This window comes from Cuculus canorus, chromosome 4 (genome assembly GCF_017976375.1).
Source record: "Cuculus canorus isolate bCucCan1 chromosome 4, bCucCan1.pri, whole genome shotgun sequence".
NCBI lineage: Eukaryota > Metazoa > Chordata > Aves > Cuculiformes > Cuculidae > Cuculus > Cuculus canorus.
In genome coordinates, this window is record NC_071404.1 from 17,015,033 (window position 1) to 17,040,398 (window position 25,366).

The 25,366-nt window shown below is 39.8% G+C and overlaps 1 protein-coding gene across 4 annotated transcripts in view; it reads left to right on the forward strand.

The window, feature by feature from the left end:
• The window catches only part of LOC104067723 (complement C1q tumor necrosis factor-related protein 7), a 111,493-nt gene that overhangs the window by 18,178 nt on the left and 67,949 nt on the right, over positions 1–25,366 (forward strand). For 3 of the 4 annotated variants that reach the window (XM_054065775.1, XM_054065776.1, XM_054065777.1), the window contains exons 2-3: positions 15,826–16,024; positions 16,941–17,186. In XM_054065775.1, coding sequence (XP_053921750.1) covers positions 16,949–17,186 — 238 coding nt within the window. In that variant the 5' untranslated portion in view covers positions 15,826–16,024; positions 16,941–16,948. Of the gene's footprint in view, positions 1–15,825; positions 16,025–16,940; positions 17,187–17,877; positions 24,593–25,366 lie in introns of those variants that run through there. The other variant, XM_054065782.1, reaches the window with a different exon arrangement.

The window sequence follows — 25,366 nt, forward strand, 5'->3', positions numbered from 1 at the left end:
ACTTCATGTTCCCCTAGCCTTTTCCTGGTATCTGGACTAGATCAGATTGGTAAATTGGGGTGTATACAGGCAGACAGGATGATCTCAGGGTTCTTGAGCTGTACACGTTCATGGGCAAGAGGGATGGTGAGCAGTCTCCATCTGGCCTCTCCCTACCATAGGTTTTAGCTGCTGTGGCAGGAGAGAAGGCTAAGGAGCTCAGCCTCATCCTCCTGCTCCTCAGACAAGCTTGTCCCCTGCCTGCTCTTGGAAAGCAGATGTTCCTCTAGGTGAGAGCATGAACTGTCCTTTTGCTTGGCAGAGAGAGACTTGCACAATCTCTTGCTTTATTCCCTGGCTACATTCATTTTTCTCTTCGAGATATCAAAATGAAGCCATGTAAAACCCAGGAGCTACCGACCACTTGTCGTTTGTAAACAGCATCATCATCATCATTTCCATACCCTTGCTACACACAGCAGGTTTCAGCTGCCCATCCTCCTCCAGGTCATTGTGATCTTCGTCTCAGAAAGAGTTGCAGGTGGCCTGGTTCTTCCCAGGCTTCAACGTGGCACTTGCCAACAGGACAAAAATACGAAAGGTTAAAAAGTAATAGAAAAAAGAATCTCCACAACTTACAGATGAAACTCCAAAACAGAAAAACCCCTCCACTTAACGGGATCTTTTTCTTTGCTAGTAGATGGTGAGTCATTATTGCCCTTTCTGCACAGCTGAAGGCCTCTGGAGAGGAGGCTGTTTTGGCTGCGATTGCAGCCACAAGTGGTACCACCTGCACAGCATCTTTGTTTCTAGGGTTCAAAAGAGGGGACTAGTCATCAAAAGCACACAAATAAGGGGAGAGCAGCAGTGCATGAGGGCTCAGGGCTATACCGTACACTCCACTACTTTTCAACAGGTCCTTCTGTAACTGCTGGCATATTGCATCCCTGTCATGGTTTGAAGACAGACTTCAAACAGTGGGAAGTGACCATGATATCTGGGTTTGCCACAGCTTGAGCATCCACTACGGTAGAGTACTTCAGCCAGATTTCCGGCAGGAAAAACAAGTTCCACATCTAACATTTCCATGTAAGGCCTTTTCCTGGCTATCTTTCAACTCAGCAAGCTGTAGCATCACACAGTGGGGACAAGCCTTCACAGTGCCACCTCTCTGCCACCAAGCCACTCTCTGGCTAGGCACCTCTTTCTGTCTGTCTAGTGTGGACATGTTGGTTGTCTGGAGGGACATACAGAGGGACCTCAGGATGGCCCTGGCAGCCCCTGGGTTTTGCATGCTGCTGCACCTCTCCTTCCTCCCTCCAGCCTCAGTGTCTGGAAATTAAAGAGAAAATCCAGAGGAATCCACATCGAATAAACAAAAAACAAAGACTGTTTTCCCTATATACCTGTTGGGAGCAGGACAGGTTTTGGTCTTTGGCCTCTTGGTGTTGGGAGGAGAGCTCAGCAGTGCCAAGAGCCCAGCGAGGTGAGGGAAGCTCTGCACTGGCAGGCACAGGAGAATCAGGAGGAGAAGGACGAAGAGAAGGATGAGAATGAGGAGAAGAATCACCTTGACAAGGAATGGCAAAGGTCATCACCCTATAACTTAGCCTACATTGTGGTAGTGAGGACATGTGGTCATCAGTGACACTGCTGCGTTCAACTGGCTACTCCTGAGGAGCAAAGCAAGAGTCTGTGTAATCTGACATTCTGTGGTTAAAACAGATAAATAAACAACTTTGATTTTGAATAATAATGAGACACAGCTGTATTAAGAAACCATGACTATTTTGTTTTAAGTGTGCCAATGAAAGCAGTATTTTATAGAGTATCTGGAAGACTGTCCTTTCAGCTGTCCGTAGCAAACACATCAGAGTTTATGCAGCTTTGATGAATTCATAGTGGGTTTTTTCTTTCTATTAAGAGTCACCGATGTCTCCTGGAAAAAATTATATTTACTTTTTACTACTTTTCTTGGCTTTTAAGTCTAGCAGAATAACAATTGCTGCAGTAGGGAGATTCTGTCCTATGTTGTATGTCTGTAGTAGCGACCAGAATACAAAATCTGAGGTAGATTCATTTTTGCAGCTGTACTTTTGCATATTTGTTAGATGTGATAGTTTTACACTGATCCGAGGACATAACATGAAAGCAATGAAGCTTCTAGATCTACGGGTTTTGTATTTCTTTCAGAATCTTGATTATTAAGGCTAATACATCAAAGGAAAAGAGCAGATGGCTCTTAGAATTTAGTGTACCATGAAATCAGTAGAATTTATAATTGTAAATTAAAAGTATTCAACATGGAAATATTTGCGGCAATCATCAGGACTCCGAAGTTATCACTTTTCTGAGAGATATAATGTACCAAGGAGTAGATTAATCACTGTCTGTTATAATGAAATAAATAGAAGGAATCAATTTAAATTATCAGTTAAAAAGATTCCTGGAGATAAAAAGGTTTAAGGGAGACACATGTGTTTTGTGCATAATTCATCCAACAAATTTACCTATGAGGAATGTTGTGGAAAGACAGAGTTAAAACTCTTTCCAAGTTTTTAGATTACAAGTCCAGCAAGGCTGACAGCAAGCAAAGCCTCAGAAAATATCTCCAGTTCAGATGACCTCAGCAGCAGAGCACTGGAAGCAGGAAGATAACCTCGCAGCAAACAGGGCTATGTGCTTCCCACACCCTCGGGAAGAGTGCAAGGGCCTGCTACAGGACACTGCCCCAGCGTGACGGTACAGGGCTAGAAGGGCTTTGGATCATGTTTACCAGAGTCATTCATATGTAACATCAATCCCGAAACAGAGACATAATGAAATGACTGTTATGGATGACTTCATAATTGCCTCAAGAGAACAAACTGGAACACCAATTAATTTTATGGAGAAGGAACAGCAGTACTTTATGAACTTCTGCAGAGACTTAGTTTCATGCATTAACAAATAAGCAGAACACATAAAAACTGTAAGAGAGAAGCTGTGCTGATAAAATTGTCTCCAAATGAAATGTTTTGATATTGAACTGATAACTTTATAAAAATTTTTTTTAACTTTACAGTGTGTGTACATAGATATACATATGTGCACCTACAGACATTTCAACTTTCCCAAAAAAAAAAAGGAAAAATAGAAGCCTCATGAGAAATCATAGCATCTCACAGGAAGAAAAGGAGAATTCTAAGCAGGAGAGATGTGGCATTTGAGCATAGGAGTTTCCAATCGCAATTATCATGTTCAAGATGTAATGTGTATTTTAAGCAATAAACAAAATTACAAATATCAAGATAGAACTTTCTGCAGTGCCCAGTAAAGATACGTATCACAATGATAAAAACAGCAAAAAGGCTTATTACATGCCAGCTTACTGTTTATCAGCTAGAAACAATTCTAAGAACATCATTAATTCAGGACATCAGAGAATAGATCTGTATTAAAGAAAATTAATTCCATCAGTCAAAGTCAACCACAAAAAAAACTCTTTAATAATATATTTGACATAAAATGCATCCACCACGTTTCATAGCCCTGAAGAAAAGCTAAGTAAGTACAAGACTCCTTTCGCTGGTAAAGGTACAGTTTTGTATGTGTGTGCATGAACACACATGCACACGTACATACACTTGTCTGTGATAAAATTAAGCCCTAGCTGAGGGAAAAGCAACTGCCTGAACTGACCTGAAAGAGTTTAAATTATAAGATTCTTCATCTTGAGTCTATGCTATAAAATTTAAATAATTTTATCACTGAAAGGAAAGGTCATTATAACCAAGACAACAGAAAGCTTCTCCATGTTTTATGTATTTTCAGCTTTATTTGTAAGTCAATACATTCTGAATCTCTGTAGGTTTCCATTGAAGTGGAAATTGCAAAACCCTTTACCCTGATGGAAATATGAAGTTAATACACTCTAAGCCTTGCATGACTCCTCTTTTAAATATATTTTATTTGTATTAACAATTATGTAAGGAAATTTCTAGGGAACAGATCATTGGAAGTGATTCTGGTATGCTGTTTGTCTTAGACTAGCCAGAATTTCTTAGGAAATAGATTCATGTCAAGGTTACAGTTTCATATGCAAAAAGGCTCATAGCAGACAGCTGCCACGGGGTTGCAGCTGTAAGATAACACTATGTCTATTTTCATCATTGTAAATTATCAGAAGATACTTGAATGAGAAGCCTGAACAAAATTCCAGATACTACAATAAGGCAAAGTCATATTCACTGATTACAGAATAGCAAAGAGATTTCTTTTAAAGAAATATGCATACTTTAGCATAATCTACCACATCCCACTGCCTTGGGCTGTGTTTGCACTGCAGATGCACCCCAAGACTGTGCCATCTGTGGATATCACTCTGTGCTACCTGTGTGTCCTGTTTACTCCTTCCACAAAGGAACTCCTCTGTTTCTGTTCCTGGGCAATCCAGCGGGTGCCTCCAGGGCACAGCGCACCACACAGTTCATCCAAATGCAAATTGGCTATGTGGACTAACCTCAGCATCCTGCATTTGGATGTCTCCATCCATACTATTTGCTACACAGTAGCACCTTGATCAATGTGGGGAAGGCCAGATGGATTAGGGACTGTCTAGTGTGACTAACACCCTGTGATTTAAGGTTAGGTGAGACTTGTTGGCAGGCTGAGATCAGGGCAAATTCAGTTGAAATTGAAATTGAATTGGTTGCTAACCACTCTGTGACCTTCAGACCATTGAGGAATTCCCACTTACACCACTTGGAGACCCTGCCGAGATCAATCTGAAGCATCACACACATGCAGAACAAAGTCAAGGCGAAGCCCACTCCTTTAGGTCAGGTTTTCTTACTGAAGAGTGGCAAGCTGACTGACGGCTACAGCTTTTTCTTGCTATTCACTGCAGAAACCTAAGGAAACAAACACTTTCCAGGTAGGATGGATGTCAAAAATTGTCAAAATATTGTTGCAAGAGCTTAGAATCATAGAATCATAGAATAGTTAGGGTTGGAAGGGACCTTAAAGATCATGTAGTTCCAACACCCCTGCCATGGGCAGGGACACCTCCCACTGGATCAAGCTGCTCAAAGACCCATCCAGCCTGGCCTTGAACATCTCCGAGGTAGGGCATCCACAACTTCCCTGAGAAATCTGTTCCAGTGTCTCACCACTCTCATAGTGAAGAAATTCTTCCTAATGTCCAGTCTAAACCTGCCCCTCTCCAGTTTATACCCGTTCCTCCTGGTCCTATCCCCACAAGCCTTTATGAATAGCCCCTCTCCAGCTTTCCTGTAGCCCCTTCAGGTACTGGAAGGTCACTATAAGATCTCCTCTGAGCATTCTCTTCTCCAGGCTGAACAAGCCCAACTCTCTCAGCCTGTCCTAGTAGGAAAGGTCCTCCAGCCCTCTGATTATCTTTGTAGCTCTCCTCTGGACCCCTTCCAACAGCTTCATATCCTTATTAAATTGAGGATTCCAGAAGTGGACACAGTATTCCAGATGAGGTCTCACAAGAGAGGAACAGAGAGGCAGAATCACCTTCCTCACCCTGCTGGCCACGCTTCTTTTGATGCAGCCCAGGACACAATTGGCCTTCTGGGCTGCAAGCGCATGTTGCTGGCTCATGTCAAGCTTCTCATCAACCAGCACCCCCAAGTCCTTCTCTGCAGGGCAGCTCTCAATCATGTCATCCCCCACTGTGTACTGAAAAAGGGGATTGCCCCGACCCAGGTACAGGACCTTACACTTGACCTTGTTGAACCTCATAAGGTTCTCGGAGGCCCACTTCACCAGCCTGTCCAGGTCCCTCTGGATGACATCCCGTCCTTCTGGTGTGGCAACTACACCACTCAGCTTGGTGTCATCTGCAAACTTGCTGAGGGTGCACTCAATCTCCTTGTCAATATCATTGATAAAGATATTGAACAGCACCGGTCCCAGTATGGACCCCTGAGGGACACCACGTGTCATGGATCTCCATCTGGGCTTCGAGCCATTGACCACCTAAGTGAGGAAAAAATCTTCAAGGCCAGATATAAATATAAGGCACATGATTTCAATACAGCTATGCCCAACTACACGAGGCTAAATTTTGTTCTTAATGATAAAAAGGAGTATGACTGAAGCTGTGTTGCAAAGTCAGAGCTGACCAGCTATGAGAAGCTAGACCTCATTTACACTGTACTAAAAAACTGTGATAATTATGCTGACTTCATCCATTTTAATCTCCCATGAGAGAACCAACTTGAAATATTAAATGGCAGTTCAAAATTACTTAAGAAAAGCAGAATCTGAAAAGTGCTCTTGAAATAACCTCCTTTTACATCAACAGAGCAATATTATCCCTGTTACTATTGATGCTGCTGTTCTACCAATGAAGGAACAGAGCGTGTACAATTAAATAACTGTCATGGAATAGGCATTTTTGGTTGAGAAACAGAAAGCAGATCTGGAAGAAAACTCTGTGCTCTGCTTTCTTTTTTCTTTCTGTGAATCTGATCAAACATCGCTAATAAGACAGTGATGTATTTGCATTTGATTTCAGTATGTACAGAATCAGACTGACAAATGATTATGCATATCAAATAGAAGTCATCATATCACAGGAAAAACTGTCATTCTTCTAACTGAACTTGTATCAGACAAATTTGTGTCAAAGAAAATTGTGTCAAACAAAAGGAGACAAAGTCTTCTCCTCTCCTCCCCTTCCCTTCTCTCTCCACCTCTCCAATATATTATGCTGATAAGATCTTTTCCAAGAGTTGTTAGGATATATTGCAATTAGGACACAGAGTAGGCTATAGTAGATAGCAAAACAGATTGATAGACTCTCCAGAGCTCTATACAACAGCATGTTTGTCTCTTTCCATGTCTGTACAAATTAGAAAATAAATAAATAAATAAATAAATAAATAAATAAATAAATAAGATAATACCTTTTTTCCTACATAAGCTTTTTACTTGGAGATTTTAAACTGTTTGCTTGAGATCTCCATGTCAGAAATACAGAGGAAAAAAACAATAGTGTCAGTATTAGCTCAATAAGTAAAGGTTTTCAATAAGAAAAAGCTTTTAAAACAAATTCTAGATTTTTTTCAATGTGTTTTAAGAACAAGCAAAACATTATTTCAAATAAGCAAGGTTGACATTTACATCTTCGCAACAGATAGCAAATTGCCTATTAAAAAAACCCAAACAACTCAGCCTCAGACCCTGTAAATCTAAACACTCCACCACAGAAATAGTTCTCATCGGTAGACTGATGAAGGCAAGAGCAAATCCTGAAGAACAGGAGCCAGCGATGCAGCTCAGCAGATGTTGCAGTAGGGAGAGGGGTAAGGATCCATACACAATTAAATGGACTTTTGAATGCCTTGTACTGAAAATTGTTGTTTCCATATGTGTAGAGTGGACTCATGCTGCCAGACTGGTTTTGCAGTGCTTTTTTCCTATTTGAATAAGTACAAACTGTTAGAGCCATGTGGGCACTAACACCCCAGACTGTCCCTGCCAGCCTCTCCTGGGGTGTCCCACCACCTTGCCCATGGTCCAGGACTCCATTCCAGCCCAGATGACCCCCACTCACAGGCTAACAGCCTGGCCCAGTGCTGGATGCTGGGGTGCCCCAGCTGCCTCCCAGCTGCCCTGCTCTGCCAGCCTGTGTGGCGCTTCATGACTCCCATCCCCAAGGAACAGCTCTGGCCCGACAAAAACTCCTCCACAAGTTGTGAAGTTGTAGATCAGGGTCATCAACTAGAAAAACAGCTCCTGTGTGATTGCTTGCTAAGTACCAAGAGGTTGCCATGAGGTGGGCTTGGGTGGAACTGGTGTTCATGAGGAGCCTGCTGGGAGGCAGGATGTATTGTCCCTCCTAGTCTTTGATGGAAACTCAAGTTTTTGTTTCAATAAGGAAATACTATGCCATACAGAATTTAAACAGAATTTTGTTTTAGAGCTCCAGACTGCCTAGAGTTGTCTTGCTAATATGCATGTCCTTTAGTCTCACAAAGAGGTCAACCTCACTGATAATCGAGTTGTTATTTAAAGGTTTGATTTAATCAGGAAGAAGCATGCTTAACAACATGTGCTATTACCCAAAAGCAGACATTACATAAAGTTCATTCTATTTTTATATCTTCCTGGCTCAAATCTCCTGAATCTGACATTAACCATAACAATCACACATGTGGCTAAACCAGGCCAAATCCTCCCTTTTCTATTCCAGTGTAAATATAGGAGTAACACTGCTGAAGTAATAGCATTGAGGTAGACTCACTCCACAAGAACAGGATTTTTCTCAGAACAGACACAGTCAGGAGACTATGTTGACTTCGAGTTCAGATTTTTATCTCCTGTACTGACAAGTTACAAGTGTGGATACCACCTGGTTTGACATGAGAGCCTGGCAGTGCCAGAGGCTGAGGGCATTAACATGGGTGGCATTTTGAAAAGCATGTGAGGCTTCAAAGTTCTGATGCTATTTTAAAAATGCCTTTGGCTTTCAGAAGTTCACACTCCACGGATTTACAGTAAGGGTTACATATTTAAATGCATTTATCTTTTATGATGATAAGACATGACCTCCCAAGACCCATACCTCTGTGAGATTCAGCTTCACAGCCACAACCTCTCCCTTAAGTTGCACTCTTTAGTGTTATATTGAGGGTTTCTTTTTGAAGGTCCTGAACACGCCAACCGTGCACTAAGGGTTGGAAGATGGAGACCTTGCAGCTAACTGGGAGGTAGATAGTGAAGTGCCCCGTGAACCCTTTTCTGCAAGAAAGCCAGTAGTATCAGCATGGATACAGGGTGTCTGGGCATTGAGCCACATCAGGTGGGCACAGCCTGGGTCTCATGTTGCTGTCCTGAGTATGTGTTGCACAGCACTGCTCCTGCAGATGTGCCAGAGAGGACCCTCTACAGAAACTGCAGTGTAAGGCAGCCTCTCATGTTCCAGTTGGTATGTCACAGGTTTTATGGTTCATTTAGACTTAGGTACTCAATTCCTCTTCAGATGCATTTTCTATGTGTGAAAGCCATGTGCGTTTCTTCTAAGCTGGAACTGTTAGGAGCTTTTCTGAATTCAACACAAAGGTCTTAGTTCCATGAAGTTATTTCTTACCCAGGAATATTTAATTCAGGAATGCTGATTTTCTATATCTGTTTTCAAATACATGATTGTGCAGCTATCTTTTTCAGGACTGGTATTATCTGACCTCTGTTGTGTAGTTCTGCCATTCCTGGGAGCACAGCTTGGCTAGCACAGAGCACTTCAGAAATTCCTGCTTTTATGTTGCAACATATAAACGCTCAGTACTAAAATTCAGAGTAGTTTAAGATAATTAAATTCATACTATAGGGCTTTTACAATGCCTTACATTTTCTAAGTGTCATATAAATAAAAACTATTTAGTCTTCCACAGTCTTGTCAGATATGCATACTTATCCAAGTTTTGAAGTTAGAAAATGTATACTTTATCCTACCTTTGCACTCCCCGTTATGTTAAGGGCTGTTTACAGTATGACCTGGATTGAAGGGACCACAGTGTAACCCAGTATTTTCTGGACTGAAGGGACCACACTGTCAAGTGAGCAATTTGTAGCTGGGGATTTGCCCTGTGTCTTCTTAAAAATATTGCTATCATAACTATGACTATTAGCAGTGCGAAAAAAATTACTTGCGTCAAGCCCTGGACAGTTGTCTTCTTCCATGTACAGCAGAACAGGGATAACAGGTTGCCACTGAGATGAACACAGCTGCTCTCTGCTCTAGGTCACAGCCTCCACTGCTCCTCCAGCAGAGAAGTTTAAGGGAGCCTTCCCCAGGTTGCTGCAGGAGAAATCAACCAGCTTAGTCCTACTCAAGCATTTAAATCACTCCTTTGCTCTTATTTTACTTTGATGTAGAGATGTGGTCCCCAGCTGGATGCCTACTTTTCCACAGGGTTCCCAGAAAGGTACAGTGCCCAGGTGATATCATCTGATGAGCTTCCAGAAGAAAATGATGTGCTGGAGGAGAAGGGTCCCATTAGGGTCTAGAGGTTTTCTTCTCTGCACGTTTATCTTTTTAAATAGTGAACACTGGGTTTTGGTACAATATGCTGTCACCAAGGGAGCCATCTGCATAAAGGGGAATCCATCTTCAGAAATGCTCATGATCCAATAAATGATATTTACCTTGAGGAGATGAGAATTAAGCCATGCTCTAGGACCAGAACATATTCTGCCAGATATCAGGACAAGTTCCCAAAGATGTTTTTGCTGTGTGTGCTGGAGCTGGCTTTGCTGGTTGGTCCCTCATTCACCCCTGTGCAGGTAATGGTGGGAGCTCCTTGTGGACCTTTCCATCACAAAGTCCAGGTGTGAACACAAGTGAGCAAAAGGCACAAGGCATAAAAGTCCGTTCCCTATGACCTGCGGCAATACTCTGTGTGTTCTGTTCTTGTTTGTCCTCATGTGCCATGCAGTCTGGCATTTTCTTTTTGCACCCTCTCTTTTTCCTCTTTCCATGCCATCTGAAATGGTTTTCCCAGTCTGTTCCCCATTTCTCTTATATCATAGCAAGGCTGGAAAAGAACAATCTAAGACAGGAGATGGAAATTTTCATCAAAAGCTGGGGAGGAACCAAGAAGAGAAGGGCTGCCTGACGTGAAAGGCACTCCATGGGAGATGGGCACACTACTCTAGGCAGCTATCCGCATCTTTAGATACCTATATATTTCCACATGCTTGACACCAATTCAGATTCACAACTAACCCTGCAACTTGCAGCTCATCCCTGAAGACAGCTGTCCCATGCTGTTTAAAGCAGTGACTGGGGAGAGCTCTTTAGAATCATCGGCATGTCATTAGTGATGCAAATCACCTAGGAGGAGAGTAAAAAATATTTTACTAAAGAAGGTGCACGTCCAGAAACACTGGATACAAAATAATTGACCTGTAAGCGATATAGCAGACACAAGAAAATTGTAAAAGCCCAATGTTACCATGAACAATCCGCAAGTCAGAAACATTGGCAATGCTGTACTATAGACAATCTGCCTTGCAAAGCCAAAAAAAATAACATTAAAAAGCCCAATATCGCTGGAGTCAAAACCAAACCAAAATGCCTGCTACAGCCCACTACAGCCACACATACTACAAGGTAAGAAGGAAAAGAGAATGAGGTGAGAGGGAAAGAGATAACAGAAAGAGATAATTGAGAAGAGATAGAAAGATGAAAGATAGTCACCACCTTCCAAGTTCTGTGTGGTATAGCAGGATTTTTGTCCTGTGGGTCCAAGAAGACAGCAGGTGTCCATGACGCAACACGTTAGTGTGCGTTTTTTTAAACCCTCTGTCTCTGCCTCTTTCCTGTGTCAGATGTCAGGTCAGTAACAGGTTGAGATATGTCCTCCAGCATGTCAGCTCCTGGAACACTGCCCACCCTGTCCACTGATGGGTGGTGCAGGGTCACATTCCAGAATCACTTGTTTTGACACACACCCTAGATGTAAGGTCACTTGTATCCTGAGCCTTCCAATGTTAAATCCTGACTACTTTCCACTACATTGCAAGCAAACATGTTATTGTCTCCATGTTAATTGCCAACTGTAAGCAACTGGCCTAGCTTCTTGGCTATCTGTCAGGACAAATTCTGTCCGATTGCATTTATTTGCATGTTCTGGTACAGATGGCAGTGAAACTCCTTCATCTGCCAGCCCTCATGTTAAAATTCCCCCCAGCTGACTCAGACTACCTCACTGATACATGCCTTGACCAGCTGCTAGAGCATTTTTAGCAAAAATAATCTTCCAAATAATGGGAATGGCTGGAATGAGAAAAGGAGACTATGTTTCAAGCCAGAGACTGAGAAACAAAATTACTTCCATTGCTTTTGTATTTTGAAAATCAAACGCATTGAAATTCTGTTCTTGATTATAAGTGCTTCATTTCTCATGAAGGCCTGAGCCGTGGCTGAAGAATCGGACTGCATTCAAGGGAGTTGTGAAGAAGACAGTTCAATATGAATGACTACAAATTTAAGTGAGTGAGACTGTTCCACGTCAGCATTGCTAATATGGCCTTTAAGGACTGCTTTCTCAACAATATTTAGGTAATGGTCCTTCCTACTGGGTGATTGACACCTTGGGGCACCATCAGCCCTTCTGGACTGGGAAACAAAAGTTCAGACTGCTCAAAAAGCATCTGGTCACTCTTCCCTTCTTACATAAGGGAAGGAGAATGTAAAGACATGAAGACTGCTGGATTATGTATTTAACCCAAGGAGTGTGGCAGTGGCCGGCTGTGGTATTGCTTATTTAGAGTAGGGCACGGTTTTACAAGTGGAGCTCTGGAAGTCCAGGAAGGCCCCCTTAACACAAAGCAAGCCAGTAGATGCATAAACCTGTGCCCAGCTGACAGTGAACAATCAATGTAAAATACTTGGTAAAAAATCCATAATTAAGACTTATATTTTAAATAGTATAAAAATCATTCAGTGCGAAGAAACTGCAGAGCTTGGTGGGCTTAATTGTGAGCCAATGTTTCTGAGGCTTTGTAGAAAGTTCAGTGGTTACGGCAAATTGAATGGCAGGTTTAGACCCTTCAGGAATGTGGACACACAAGATTTCTTTGGATCATGTTTCGAGAAGGAAAAGATAGGTATAGATAGTCAGGTTTCAAGCTACAGCTTCAAGCTATCTGTCCCTTTTTCTCACCTCATTCCCCACCTTGCTTCTCCTGCAACAGCTCTCCTGGCTCCTGGATGGGAGAGCTGGGGAAGGTCTGCACATTCCCCAGTGGCGATGCAAGACAGTAATGCGAGGCAGTGTGGGCCTTTGTCATGGAAGACTGAGGATGTAGACTATCTTGTTCTGCACCGCTAAGCCACTGCCAGTCTTCCAGACAGAAAAAGGCCTGGAGCATTAGTAATTCTTGTCTACATCTTCTTGCACAAGGAAATTAAAACAAAACTTCTTCTCCTCCTCAAATAGTTGTGCATATGTATTGGAAGTGAATTCAAAGCTAGCAAGGAAAGACAAAAGTAGGAACACCGCCAGGACGACTTGCGACTAATAATTACTGGCTTTTGACCCAGTTTTTATTTTTGACAGATTCATGGCAAATCTTCTATGACTGTTTCCAAACAATGCCGATTAGTAGATTAAGACCTGCAAAGCTGGACAAGGAAAGAAGATTAGATCATACAATAGGTAGTCTCAAAACTGGGAATCTGCTATAATTCCTTAACTCCTAATCTGAAAAAAAAATGGTAATGACAGTCTGATTATGTTGGTAATGAAGTGAGATTTCTTAAAAGCTTGATGCTAAAGATCCTCTGCCAGCATCAAACTTCAATGGCAACATAATGTATAGAGTATCTTTTCAATGTACAGTTGTCACATTAACAGATTGCAACTACATATTAGGTCCAGAAAACCTTTTTAAATATTTTTCTAATATCAAACGAATCAGATGATCTTTGGCTTCATGCAGAAGGGCAGTGATTATGCTGTTTATGTAACGTGAACAGTGACAGAACAAATGAATCAATTGAGAAAAGTTGTTCCAGAAATCACTGCACATTAGAAGTGATGACCATGTTCATCACCTTCCAGTGAATACCTTGGTGTGCACGGTGTGCACTTTTGCCCTGCCTATTGGATTTGGTACCTACTGAAGTGCCGCTTTCTAAACTCAGGATAACATTATTCTAATCTCGTATTCATATCATTCTCATTAATTTTTTTTGGTGATGGTTTTGATGAAGATGATTGTTATTGCTGTGAACAAGTATACCACATGCTTGTTCTGGCTTTCAAGGTTTGGATAAAACAATGAACTCCTCAAATGTTGATTTTCCTTGAAGAAAAACTATATGACATATATAAATTACATTTTTTCCTCCTACAGTTTATGGGCAAAAGTGTGTATCTTTGAAAAGAACAGCCAGCAGTCAGGAACAAAGTCTAATTTATGATTCACTCTCTGCTTCACAATTAAGTATTTATCACTCTCTGTGATAAGTACTTCACTGTGATATTGTTACTCCTGGAAAGCAATCTGGGAGATCTATTCCATCCTCTAATTTCATAAGCTCAGGTGAACTGTAATGTCTGATTTTGGCCTCCTAATTCAGTCTGAAATTTCAAAAGCATGGCCATGTGTTACCATTCACCTTTAACACAGCAATTTACATTTTAGAGCACACCTCAGGAAGCAGGAGGCATGAGTTCACCACTGTACATCCTTCCTTGGTCTGAGAAGATTCAGAGTTCCCAAGAAACTGCTGCAATAACCAAGAGAGGAAACTTCCACGCATCCTTTTAAAAGCAGACCATTATGCAGGAAGAAATGCAGGAGTCTGAAGTCAAGGGCAAGAGAAGTGCTTGTTCTGTGGCCTACAGCATGGCTTCCCAAATGTCATTTGTTGGGTACCACTGTTGGAAGCAGCCTTCTGTATTCCCACACAAAGTGTAAATACAGGACTGTAAACTTCGTCACCTGAACATTATTACCATTTCCTCCCAATCCCAGCTCTGTTCCCCTTCCTGCAGTCCCACCATTCTGCTACACGGTCCTATCTCTCCTTAAGGCCCTCAAACCATAGCTGAAAACTCCATCAAGTTTGTTTTCCAACCTCTGTATGCCTTCTCCCTCCCAAATTTGTCCCTAACCACAATGCCCCAGCCATCTAAGGCACATCCTGTCTCAACAACTTTACTCCCCTTACCTTCTCAAAATGCCTTTATTCCCACGGCCTTAGCAGAAAACACACGTCCCATACTAATTGATTTCCTGTAGGCACATCAGAAGAACAGCAGGGGAGATCTCAGGGCTAGAGACAGCTTCAAGCATCAATAAGTTACTGGACAGCCTGTGACAGAAGCAGCTGTGTGAAGGCTCTTATTCTAATTTGTAAAGTATCCTGGACACAGGGAACACCAGCAGTTGTTGATACTGTTTTCATTTGGCTTACGTGCAACACAGTGTGGGAACATGTAGCCTACTGATGTGGACTTTCATCTGGCAAAGGGCAGTTTTTGCTCAAGTCGTTGTTCCTTGTGTCTGCTTCTTATGCATCAGCTTTCTGTAAAATGCATATGCAGTCTTAAGCATCAACTCCCTCCAAGATTCTCCCTCCTGGCTAAGCACTTAAAATAGTCCCTCTCTGCAGAGAGCTTTGTTGTCTCTGATTTAAGTTAAGTTCTATGAAAATCCACGAGCTTTATTTAGGTACAATCAGCAGTACATCAGAGTAAACATCACTGCGACGTCTGTGCTTGTAGCAAAGTACTGCCTTGGAGTTATCATTTGCTGCTCCGCTGTAATGTTAATCATTCATGTGTTAATCCACTCTTGGAGGCTGTTGTTCATGACTTTACTGTAAGGCTTTATCAAATGACAGCAAAACTAGTAGTTCGGCTTTTGCCAAATTGATATAAGATTCTTAATATGAAAAGCAGATTATACCTCACTGAAGAGAATTTTGGAGCATCGCAAAAATTACAATATTTTCATGTTTTTTTCTTCATTGTGATTGATACTAAGACACACTTGCTCTTTTTCCAGCCTGTAAAATAGAAAAATTTCTTCATGAAGACTTGTGCATGTACATGTATATGTGCTGGTATTTTTCCCTGCTGAATAAGTTCGACCATGCTATACGTTGAAACACCATGAATTGCAAATAAATGTAACAGTTTGGGGTTTTATATCAAACAGCCCATGTTAATCAGTATCACAGAGAAGGGAATGGGAACAAGGGTTTGTAGAGTGATTCACTTTGCAGCTTCTTTAACTCTGAGAATGAATCTCAGGTTCACTGTAAAAAAAGATATTTTTCTAAGTCCCCCACTCCATTTCTTCTTTTTCTCCCCACAGAAACCAGTGGACTCCAATTACCTTGAATGCTGTAAACTGGCTCTGTGGGAATGGATAACTCCAACAGAAAAACCCACACAAGTCTTCTGAAAAGACAGCAAGGGAACTAGAAAGAACAGCTTGACTTGCAAAATCTCACCTGACCAATGACTGACTCTCTGCTAATGTAACATTAAATTAAGACACCTTTGTATAGCAGGTACTGCAACTCCTCAGCACAGTACTGGTTCTATAGGGTTTTGTCTTTACTCTCCTAGTACACTTTGGAATAGAAAGATCTAATTTCCTTTCAGTTATGAAAATCACCAACTACTATATAAAATGCTTTAAAGAATTTTCTTGCAAGATTTTGCAAGAATTTATTTCATAAGACAGTCCAAGTCAGGGTCAAAAGAAATCCCACCTGTTACCAGTCCATTCACGCTCCATCCGTTCCCTGCAGGGCAGCTGCCTGATTCGACCTGACCGATTACGGCGAAGCGCTTATTTGTGCTGTTGTCATTAGGGTTTCCTACCACGCACTGAAGCTGTAGTTCTCTTACTGGTACCCTTTCTGCAGGCTCAGCAAATTTCTGCTGCAGTTATTCAGGTTGGAGATCCATTTGCAACCACAAAGGCAAATTTCAAAATGAAATGAAGGTGTAAGCTTTGTCTTCACTGGAAGAGGCTGCTCCCACAGGCATATCCTCCTAGGGCAGATGTAACTCCCATCAGCAACAGGGCTTTTCTCAATAAAGCTTATACAGGTCCCAAAGACAAAATAAAATATGCAGGCAAAGAACTTTGCTTTGAAAAATCCAGATTCTTTTTTTTTTAAGTGTCAAATTCTGGTTCCAAACCCCCTGGTATGCACCATTTATCCTATGTCAGTCTAGAGGCTACCTGGAAGACAGAGCAGCTTATACACTGACCTGACAAAGTTCAACCTGATAGACTTTCCTTCTGGCTTCATACATGGATTCTGGTAAAGCAGAAATACCAGGCTGATCTCTGCACATGTATCTGTGCATAATGCACTACAATGTCACACTTACTAGCAAATTCAGAGCCGTCTCCACATGATTTAGAGTGCAATAATTTGCATAAATGTTCTTATATGGATGTATTTTTTCCAGATCCGAGGATGTTTCTACTGCTTTATATTACAAGTTTTGCCATCTACACAAGTGAACAACCTCTTCAAAGTCAGCTCAAAGGAGAAAATTACTATATGAAATACATCTGTAGCATTCCTGGTTTGCCAGGCCCTGCAGGTCCCCCTGGAGCCAATGGATCCCCGGGGCCACACGGACGCATTGGTCTTCCTGGAAGAGATGGTAGAGATGGCAGGAAGGGAGAAAAAGGTGAAAAAGGGACTGCAGGTATTGAATATTTGTGTAACCTATCACAGTAGTACACCAAAGTAAGACCTTTCATCATCACTGGTATACACATAAATATATGACAATGTGTGTGTTCCTGTGTGGGTTAAGTGTGATGCATTTGTATGTAGTAAGAGATGGAAAATACGCAGGTATATTTTAGGTATGTCTAAAATGCATATACTGAAATATGTGTAAATAAATGTAAATACATAGTCTTCCTATGTGTAGACACTAAGAAAAAATTGGGGGAAATTGACGCATGTGTGGTGTCAAATAAATAGTCTGATTTGTACCATTAGCCAAGAATTAGGTATATACTAAAAATGCCCAAATAGTAGGAGACATTTAGTGCACAAGAATTATTATATAGGTAGCCACGCTACTGTCCTTCCCATGAGCAGGGCTCTAAGTTCAGTCAGCAATGGACTGATGACATGTAAAATTCTTAAGTATGCGATTGCAATGTATGAAGAAAAGTAGGAATATAGAAACAAAGGACCCATGGAGCCTGGTCTTCTGTTCCAACCTGCTATTCTTTTTGCTTACTAGAAGATTTTGAGAGTATTTTTGGAGTACTTTGATATTCTGGTAGTGTTTCTCTTGTTTGTTCAGGCACACACAGTAGCCCACACAATGATTTACTGAGATGATATGTGCAGCAATTAACTAACTTAAAATGTTTTTGAAGGTTTAAGAGGAAAAACTGGGCCATTAGGACCAGCTGGAGAGAAAGGAGACCAAGGTCAGTCGGGTAAAAAAGGACCTGGAGGATTAACTGGTGCCAAAGGCGAAGTAGGTCCAGCTGGACCACCTGGACCTAAGGGAGATAAAGGAGACCGAGGAGAGCCAGGTGCACCAGGGGTCTGTAAATGTGGGAAGATAGTACTGAAATCTGCCTTTTCTGTTGGCATCACCACCAGCTACCCAGAGGAAAGATTACCAATTATATTCAATAAAGTCCTCTTCAATGAGGGGGAGCATTACAACCCTTCCACAGGAAAGTTTATTTGTGCCATCCCAGGGATTTATTATTTTTCTTATGACATTACCTTAGCAAACAAGCATCTTGCGATTGGGCTGGTTCACAATGGGAAGTACCGGATAAAGACATTTGATGCAAACACAGGCAACCATGATGTGGCTTCTGGATCCACAGTGATCTACCTTCAGCCAGAAGACGAAGTATGGCTTGAGATCTTCTACACTGACCAAAATGGTCTCTTTTCTGATCCAACATGGGCAGACAGTTTGTTTTCTGGATTTCTCCTATACGTTGATACAGATTACCTTGACGCTTTATCGGATGAAGACGAGCTCTGAAGCAGATGATGTCAGCTGGCATTCAACCTGGACACCCCAGCACAGGATTTTATCTAGCTGTGTGGGGAACACAAAGTTGAAAAAAAATTAATCTTTGCTTTGCTAAAAAACAAATCTGATCTCAGAAGGATCTTTCTAGAATCTAAGCTAAATTTTTGTCCAAACAGCAGGGATATTAAACAGAACTCTAATTAACAAAAGACTGCATCACTCCAGGACTGACTCCTCCTGAAAGCTACATCTATAATACTATTTAAACAAATTTAAGATACTGTACATTGGATATTACATAAAATATATTAAGTTGCAATGTAGAATGGATATTTTGTATATGACATTAAAGTAAAATTGAACAACTGGTGGCAATATCATCTTTGGTCATTTTAGGACAGAGAAAACTGATTTTGAAAAAGGAAAGGAATAAAATAGGAATATCTGCTTCAAGATGCAGTTGAACACTCCCATCTGATATTTACACCAACAAATTCTATTTCTAAATAATTAACTAACCTCCTAATAAATACACAGAGATTTGTAGTAGCTGAGGACTGCCCAATGACAGTCTTAAAAGAAAAGGAAAAAGGTATTAAACATATAAAACCCCTAAAACCTGAGAGATCTGAAAGCCTGGAGATAGGAAAACAGTATTAAATGCGGATATTTTTGGTATAATTCCAAGTAGGTTTGCTAGTCTTTCAATGCTACCTTTATGAGAAATGTGGAAGAAAATATAACTTCTGCTGAAGAAAATTATGGACGTAAAAAAAATGATAGAACACTAACCAGTAATGAGTAATATAAATTATATGGAACAAACCGAGTCACGTTATTAAAGCAGACTTACTTATATTTCAATATGGCCAAATGCAATAAAATAAATGTAGGTCACACACAAGACAAAAAACTCCATTCAGGAAATCAGTGAACTTGGAAATGGTACATGGGACATCATGGACAATCAGCTAAATATGAGGTATCAGAGGAAGCTGTTGCCACGGCCCATTGAGTATATGATAAACAGAATTATTACACAAATCAGAGTAAGGAGCAGTTACTTATGAAGCTTCTATTTCTGTCAATGTTTCAAAAACATACCAGAAATTTGGCAAAAAACTGGTTGTAATTCTAGCCATGCAGATTACATGAAAGACGTAACAAGGTCAATTTATTTTTCTTGTCAATGAGATCAAGATGTGATTGGATCACAGTCCGTAATTCCCGTCTGGAGATAAAACTTCCTTCTAGCAGATAGGACCATAGGAAGATCCACTGGTAAGGAACTACTGATTTCCACCAGAAATGAGGAACCCATTTTACCAGTGGCAGTAATAAACCATGGTAAAAACACCTAGGAACACCATGAGTTCTCCAGCACTCTTTAAGTCTTTAAGTCAAGACTTGAAATCTTTAATTGGGTGTTCTTACTTCCCAAGAATTTACAATGCTCTTTTATTCATATCAGATTTACAGAAACCTGCTATTTTTATCAGTTATTCAGAGAGTTTCAAATGCTAGTGGTTTGCATTGCACAACTCCTGCTCTCACTTTATTAAATGATCAAGGTGGAGGAAAATCTCTGTGTTTTCTTCTGTGTAATTGACTTTAATTAAGGAAATTACAACCAAATAAAATTACACAAAAATACTGCTGAGATTTCAGAATGAGGAAATGTGAGCACTACAGCTGTGTATGGCATGTTAATCTATGCACCCTGTACCTGTGCCCTCATTTCCCATGCAATAACAAGCATGTCTTTGAGCATGATTGCTGCTTTATGCAGTGAACAGGAGCAAAGTCCTGTCCACAAATCAAATTGGCAATGCCTGTACAACCCTTATTTTATTTGACAGTGAGAGACGTGTGGTAGAAGACAAAAGTGAATTATTTTTCTAACTAGACATCTAATTTATCAGTGTTATACAAGGGCTGCTTCTCGTGAAAAATATGGAACAGAACACTTTTAGGTTCAGTTTATCACTGTGCTGTACAATCGTTTACACATCCACAAATTAAGTACAATAGGAGTTCCAAATGCAGCCCAATCATCATTTTCAACAATGACTGATGCCAATGCTTCACAGCCATCAGTGCCCGTACAAGGCACAAAGACTATCAGCACTACACAGTGTTGTCTGCAATGAAATTCCACAGGGCAGAACAGGCAAACATATCAGGCCCATGAAATCCAGAAAGCATAGTTCAACAGATGCAGGACTGGACCTGTAATATGTATTACACGACAAAAGCAACTAATAGAAGTATTTAATGATACGATTATTAAAAAAATATGGATGTTTATGGCATTTCAATCAACCAAAAGTTTGTTAGGAGTAGTAAGTCAATTTTTATTACAATTATTTCACACCGTGAAATTAGAAAATCTTTTCTAAAGCCAAATTTAAGAAAGGGTATGATCTGTTCTCTTCAGACTCTATAGAAACATATTTGGTAGTTATAATATATCCAGAAATTTTCAGACAAAACTAATTTTTCACCATTGAATAGAGAAAAAATAGAGCTTTATGGTGAAACGTTCCTGGTTGCACTCCTAACTAAAAGCAAACTGCTTCCATGCAATATCTTATAAAAATTAATGAAATATAAAAGAGATTTTAACCACACCTATGTTTAAAATTACACCATGGGAATACATAAACTAAGAGTTATTGCTTCCTCCTAATTAATTTTAAATTTTTGTTTGTACAGTCATAGAAAAATAATTTTGGCTTCCCTAAGTTTTCCCATTTGGATTCCATAGTTATTTGAACAGAGTCTAATATTTTGGCATGAACTGTTAAAAATAAGCAAGTCTGTTGAACTACTTCTATACATTTTGGCAAGAAGAATCCTTTAACTACATATATGGACAACATATGTACACAAGTAGCACAACCCTGCCCTCATTTGGGATCTCTAAACTAATTCATTGTTATTACTACTATTTTCCTTGAAAATAGAATAATTTTGATGGCATGATATTTCACTGCAAGTATTCCTCTGCCTAAATTTGAATTTATACGGAAAAGAACTTGGGCTGAAGTGTTCCTACTACTTACACCAGTAGGTGGAGAGGTCTGTTTTAGTTTCAAGACTTTGTAGGATAAGATAGAGAAAAACACCTTTGGGATTAAATTTGAAATTAATCAGATTTCTACACAGTAGGTATGACATTCTACACATGCCATAATGCCATGTAAAATTAGGCATTCAGACCATGTTAGTAATTTCAACTTTGCTTGCAACCAGCAGAGAGAAATTAACATCACTAGGAGAAACTACCAGGAGGAACCATGTCTTCGCTGCAGCACCAACTCTTCGGCTTCCTGATCGAAGATGGAAGAACTAACTTCTACAAACCTGAGACCACCAGGAAACCTTCAAATAATATTAAGAATATTAATAATTCCTGAGATTCTTAAGTAATATATATATATACACACACTTGGGATATATGTATGTAAATATACATATGCAAAAATAAATTTCTTTGACACAAAATAGACCTCCCCCTGTTCTTTTACACTTACAGACCTTCTTTGTACCTGGTAGAACAACATCAAGGAAGGAGTCAGTCACAGGTTCCATTGCTGAACATTTTTAACCTAGATAACTAATTAAACATTAAACTTCATTTTTAATTTGATATGAGTATCTTACTTCGTTTTCTTCACTACTAGTATTCATGTCTGTATGGTTTATGCTTTTAGACAATTTTTTCAGGAATTCTCTTTTCAAGAACAGCATAAAGAGTTACTAATGGATATCAGTAATGAGAACACTGTCTACTTTCTTAAAATCTTTTTAAATATACCTAACACCATTTATGTACTTTTGAGATAAGTAAAAATATATAAAACTCACAAGCAGCTCACTTTGTTCCCTACTAAGTATGTTTCATTAGTTAGTGCAGTTTGAATAATACTACATTTATTTATTTCCATATACTACTTCTATTTCTTAGGTTCAGTTCATAGTCACTTACTAAGACACTTACTAAATAATTTACTTTTCACTAATAGGTTTAATTGATCCGTTTGCAAGTAATTCATACTCAGGATAACTATACTGGCACTTTGGTCATCAGGAACTTTGTGTGGAAATGTGGCTCACTTTATGTATTTATTTCAGTATGTGATGAATCCTATCCAAGAAATAATACATTAGAATAAGTAGGAGAAAAATAGAGTTGAGAAAGCATTATACCACAGTCTCTCTCAATGAACAATACAGTATCTTCAAGAAATACTTTATTCCTTTCAGTATAAATCATTTAGACTTCAGCTCACAGAGAATTTAGAGGATATATTTACTTCCATGTAACTCCTTAAGACAGCACTCCAAACAGAGGTTACGTCAGTATTTCTGAATTTCAGAAATTCTGAATAATATTCCTCACATAATTCTTCCTCACATCGTCATGAAGAAATTTCCAAGTACTCTCACAAAATTCTCATCCTCTGATATTTGGTCTTTTCCTAGTTGCAAGCATCAGGTCAGCTCATGAAACTTGCTAAATAAAGCAAAAGAAAAATAATTAGACATATTATACCCATATCTTTTAATAGTAAACATATACAAAGAACAATGTGTCTCCAATTATTTGGCATTTGGCTTATTTCCATCAATTCTGAGTATGTATATTTTGGTACCTGTTGGATGAGGTATAAGGAGATTTTTCCTCTATGCAGATTGTTCCTGCAACAGCAAATATTAGTGTAACAGTATATTGTATTAGACACTCACTTGAAGAAAGGAGGAATCAGGAGGTACCTGTCTCTTCACATTACCTTTATCTACATGACTAACTTAGGCTTCGCCCTTAACTTTGAGATGGCAAGAGTTAAATATGATGTCTCCTCTTGGAGAACATCTGCGAAGTGGAAAAAATGGTGTAATTTAATTTGGCAATTTATATGTCTCACAATTAGACAGAAGATGTGGATTGATGAGAACACAGACTTACACATAATGATGGAAGTGACTTCTTGTCAGATTTTTTGTAAAGTATTGCTCAAGTTCCTCCTGGGACTACTTCAACTGCAATACCTTAGCTGTCCTCCAGAAAATTTTGCAGCCTACTAAGGTGGGTTAGATAATCCTTTCATGCCTCCAAATTCAACACACTTAAGTAGGTATAAAACCTCCTCAATCGTCTGAAGACTTGCTCACCGCTGATGCTGATGACCCTTCCATACACCGCCTGCATTCACTTACAATCTGTCAGATGTTCTGGTACATGAACTCAGATTTCTTCTCCACCTGCAACAAATTTCAGGCTATTTTATTTGCAATTTCTGTCATGTTGGAGTAAAGTGTGACCAATTTAAAATCACAAAGATGAGCAGAGTTTGTGCTCCTTTGTTTGTAACTCCATGAAAGCAAGATCAGTGCAGAGTTGCATATAGTATTTGATATTCCTATTCCAAGAACACAGCAACACGGCCTCTTACTTTGTAAATGTTGTACATGGCTTGTAGGATTCAGAGATTTGTTTGGTTTCATTTGGTTTTATGACTTTTGGCTTATAAAAGGGCAAGGCAGGTAGAAAGAGGTGTATATGGCAATCTAAACCATACGCTATTAATTTTAAAATTTATTTTTACCACTGAACTTGGAGCTTGCCATCCCTTAACCTGCCCACTCCTGGGGTAGCCTGCACCATGCGTCACTACAAGCTACCTTCAACCTTGCCTGTGCCAAAGACCATCCTTTACTATCATCGACGAGATAACTGTTTGACAATGTCACATCTGACAAAGTAGAGCCGCTCACATCATTTTATTTGGAGGTCTAAATCTTCTGCTGAGTATAATCAATGACAGTGGCTTGCCTTTTGTTTTTATAATGCTGACTGAGATAAACAAGTTGTTGTCTGCCCAGGAAACATGTGTGGCATGAATTTTGTACATCTCCTGTGAGTAGAGTCTTTGTACTATTTTTAAGCAGCTTTACATCCTGTTAAGCAAAGGTTCTCCACTGCTCCTTTAGAGTATTACAGTAATGTCTTACATAATGCTGTTCGTATTTGTCCATCATTTAAACTGTACAACTGTTTCTGAGACTGGAATAAACAGTTGTTAGCAAAACAAGATGTTGAACCTGAGTTCGTGCCAAAGCTTTGTTTGAAGGTTCACTCACTGGATCCTTTCCACAGTTCCACACACAGTGAGACTTAGCTGACAACAGAGATAGTGTACTGTATGTTATCCTAAGGAACCCGTCTTCCAATTATATTTCCTTCCCTTCTTGAAAGCTGTTGTCAGGTGTCTTCTAGCTGTTAATAGTTCCTCTTCCAGCATTTAAAAATGCATACTCCCAACTTTTTTATCTGCTATGAATGTTTACCTCTTCCCACTATTTCCTTCTTAAACAGTATTCAGAAATGGGAAACAATTTAGTTGTCTCTTTTAATGTGATTCCAGCTACTTAAACTTTGCAGTAACAGATATTCAGATGTCATAGGGACTGTTTATATACAGACAATTATAAATAAGTCTAATAACAACTCCATTTAGCATAATCAATATTGTTTATTTTGGTCATACCAAAGATACTAACACATGTTAATGTAAGAAATCTCTTAGTTAACAATTCGGTGCAGCAAAAAAAAAGAGCCCTCCCTAGATTTGATAGGAAAATAGCAACCTCTTTGTACCTATAAAAATTAGGAATTGCATATAAGACAAACTATATTTCCACAGACTATCTGATTGTTCCAACATTTCTAGTATCTACATAATCTGGCTGTAGCATTTAACAAGCAGATAACCCATCCTTCCTCTGCTTCTCTAGACTGGGGCTCAAGCATTTTATTCCCCTTTAAGCAAGCTTTAGAACACTTCTAATCAAGCTTTCAT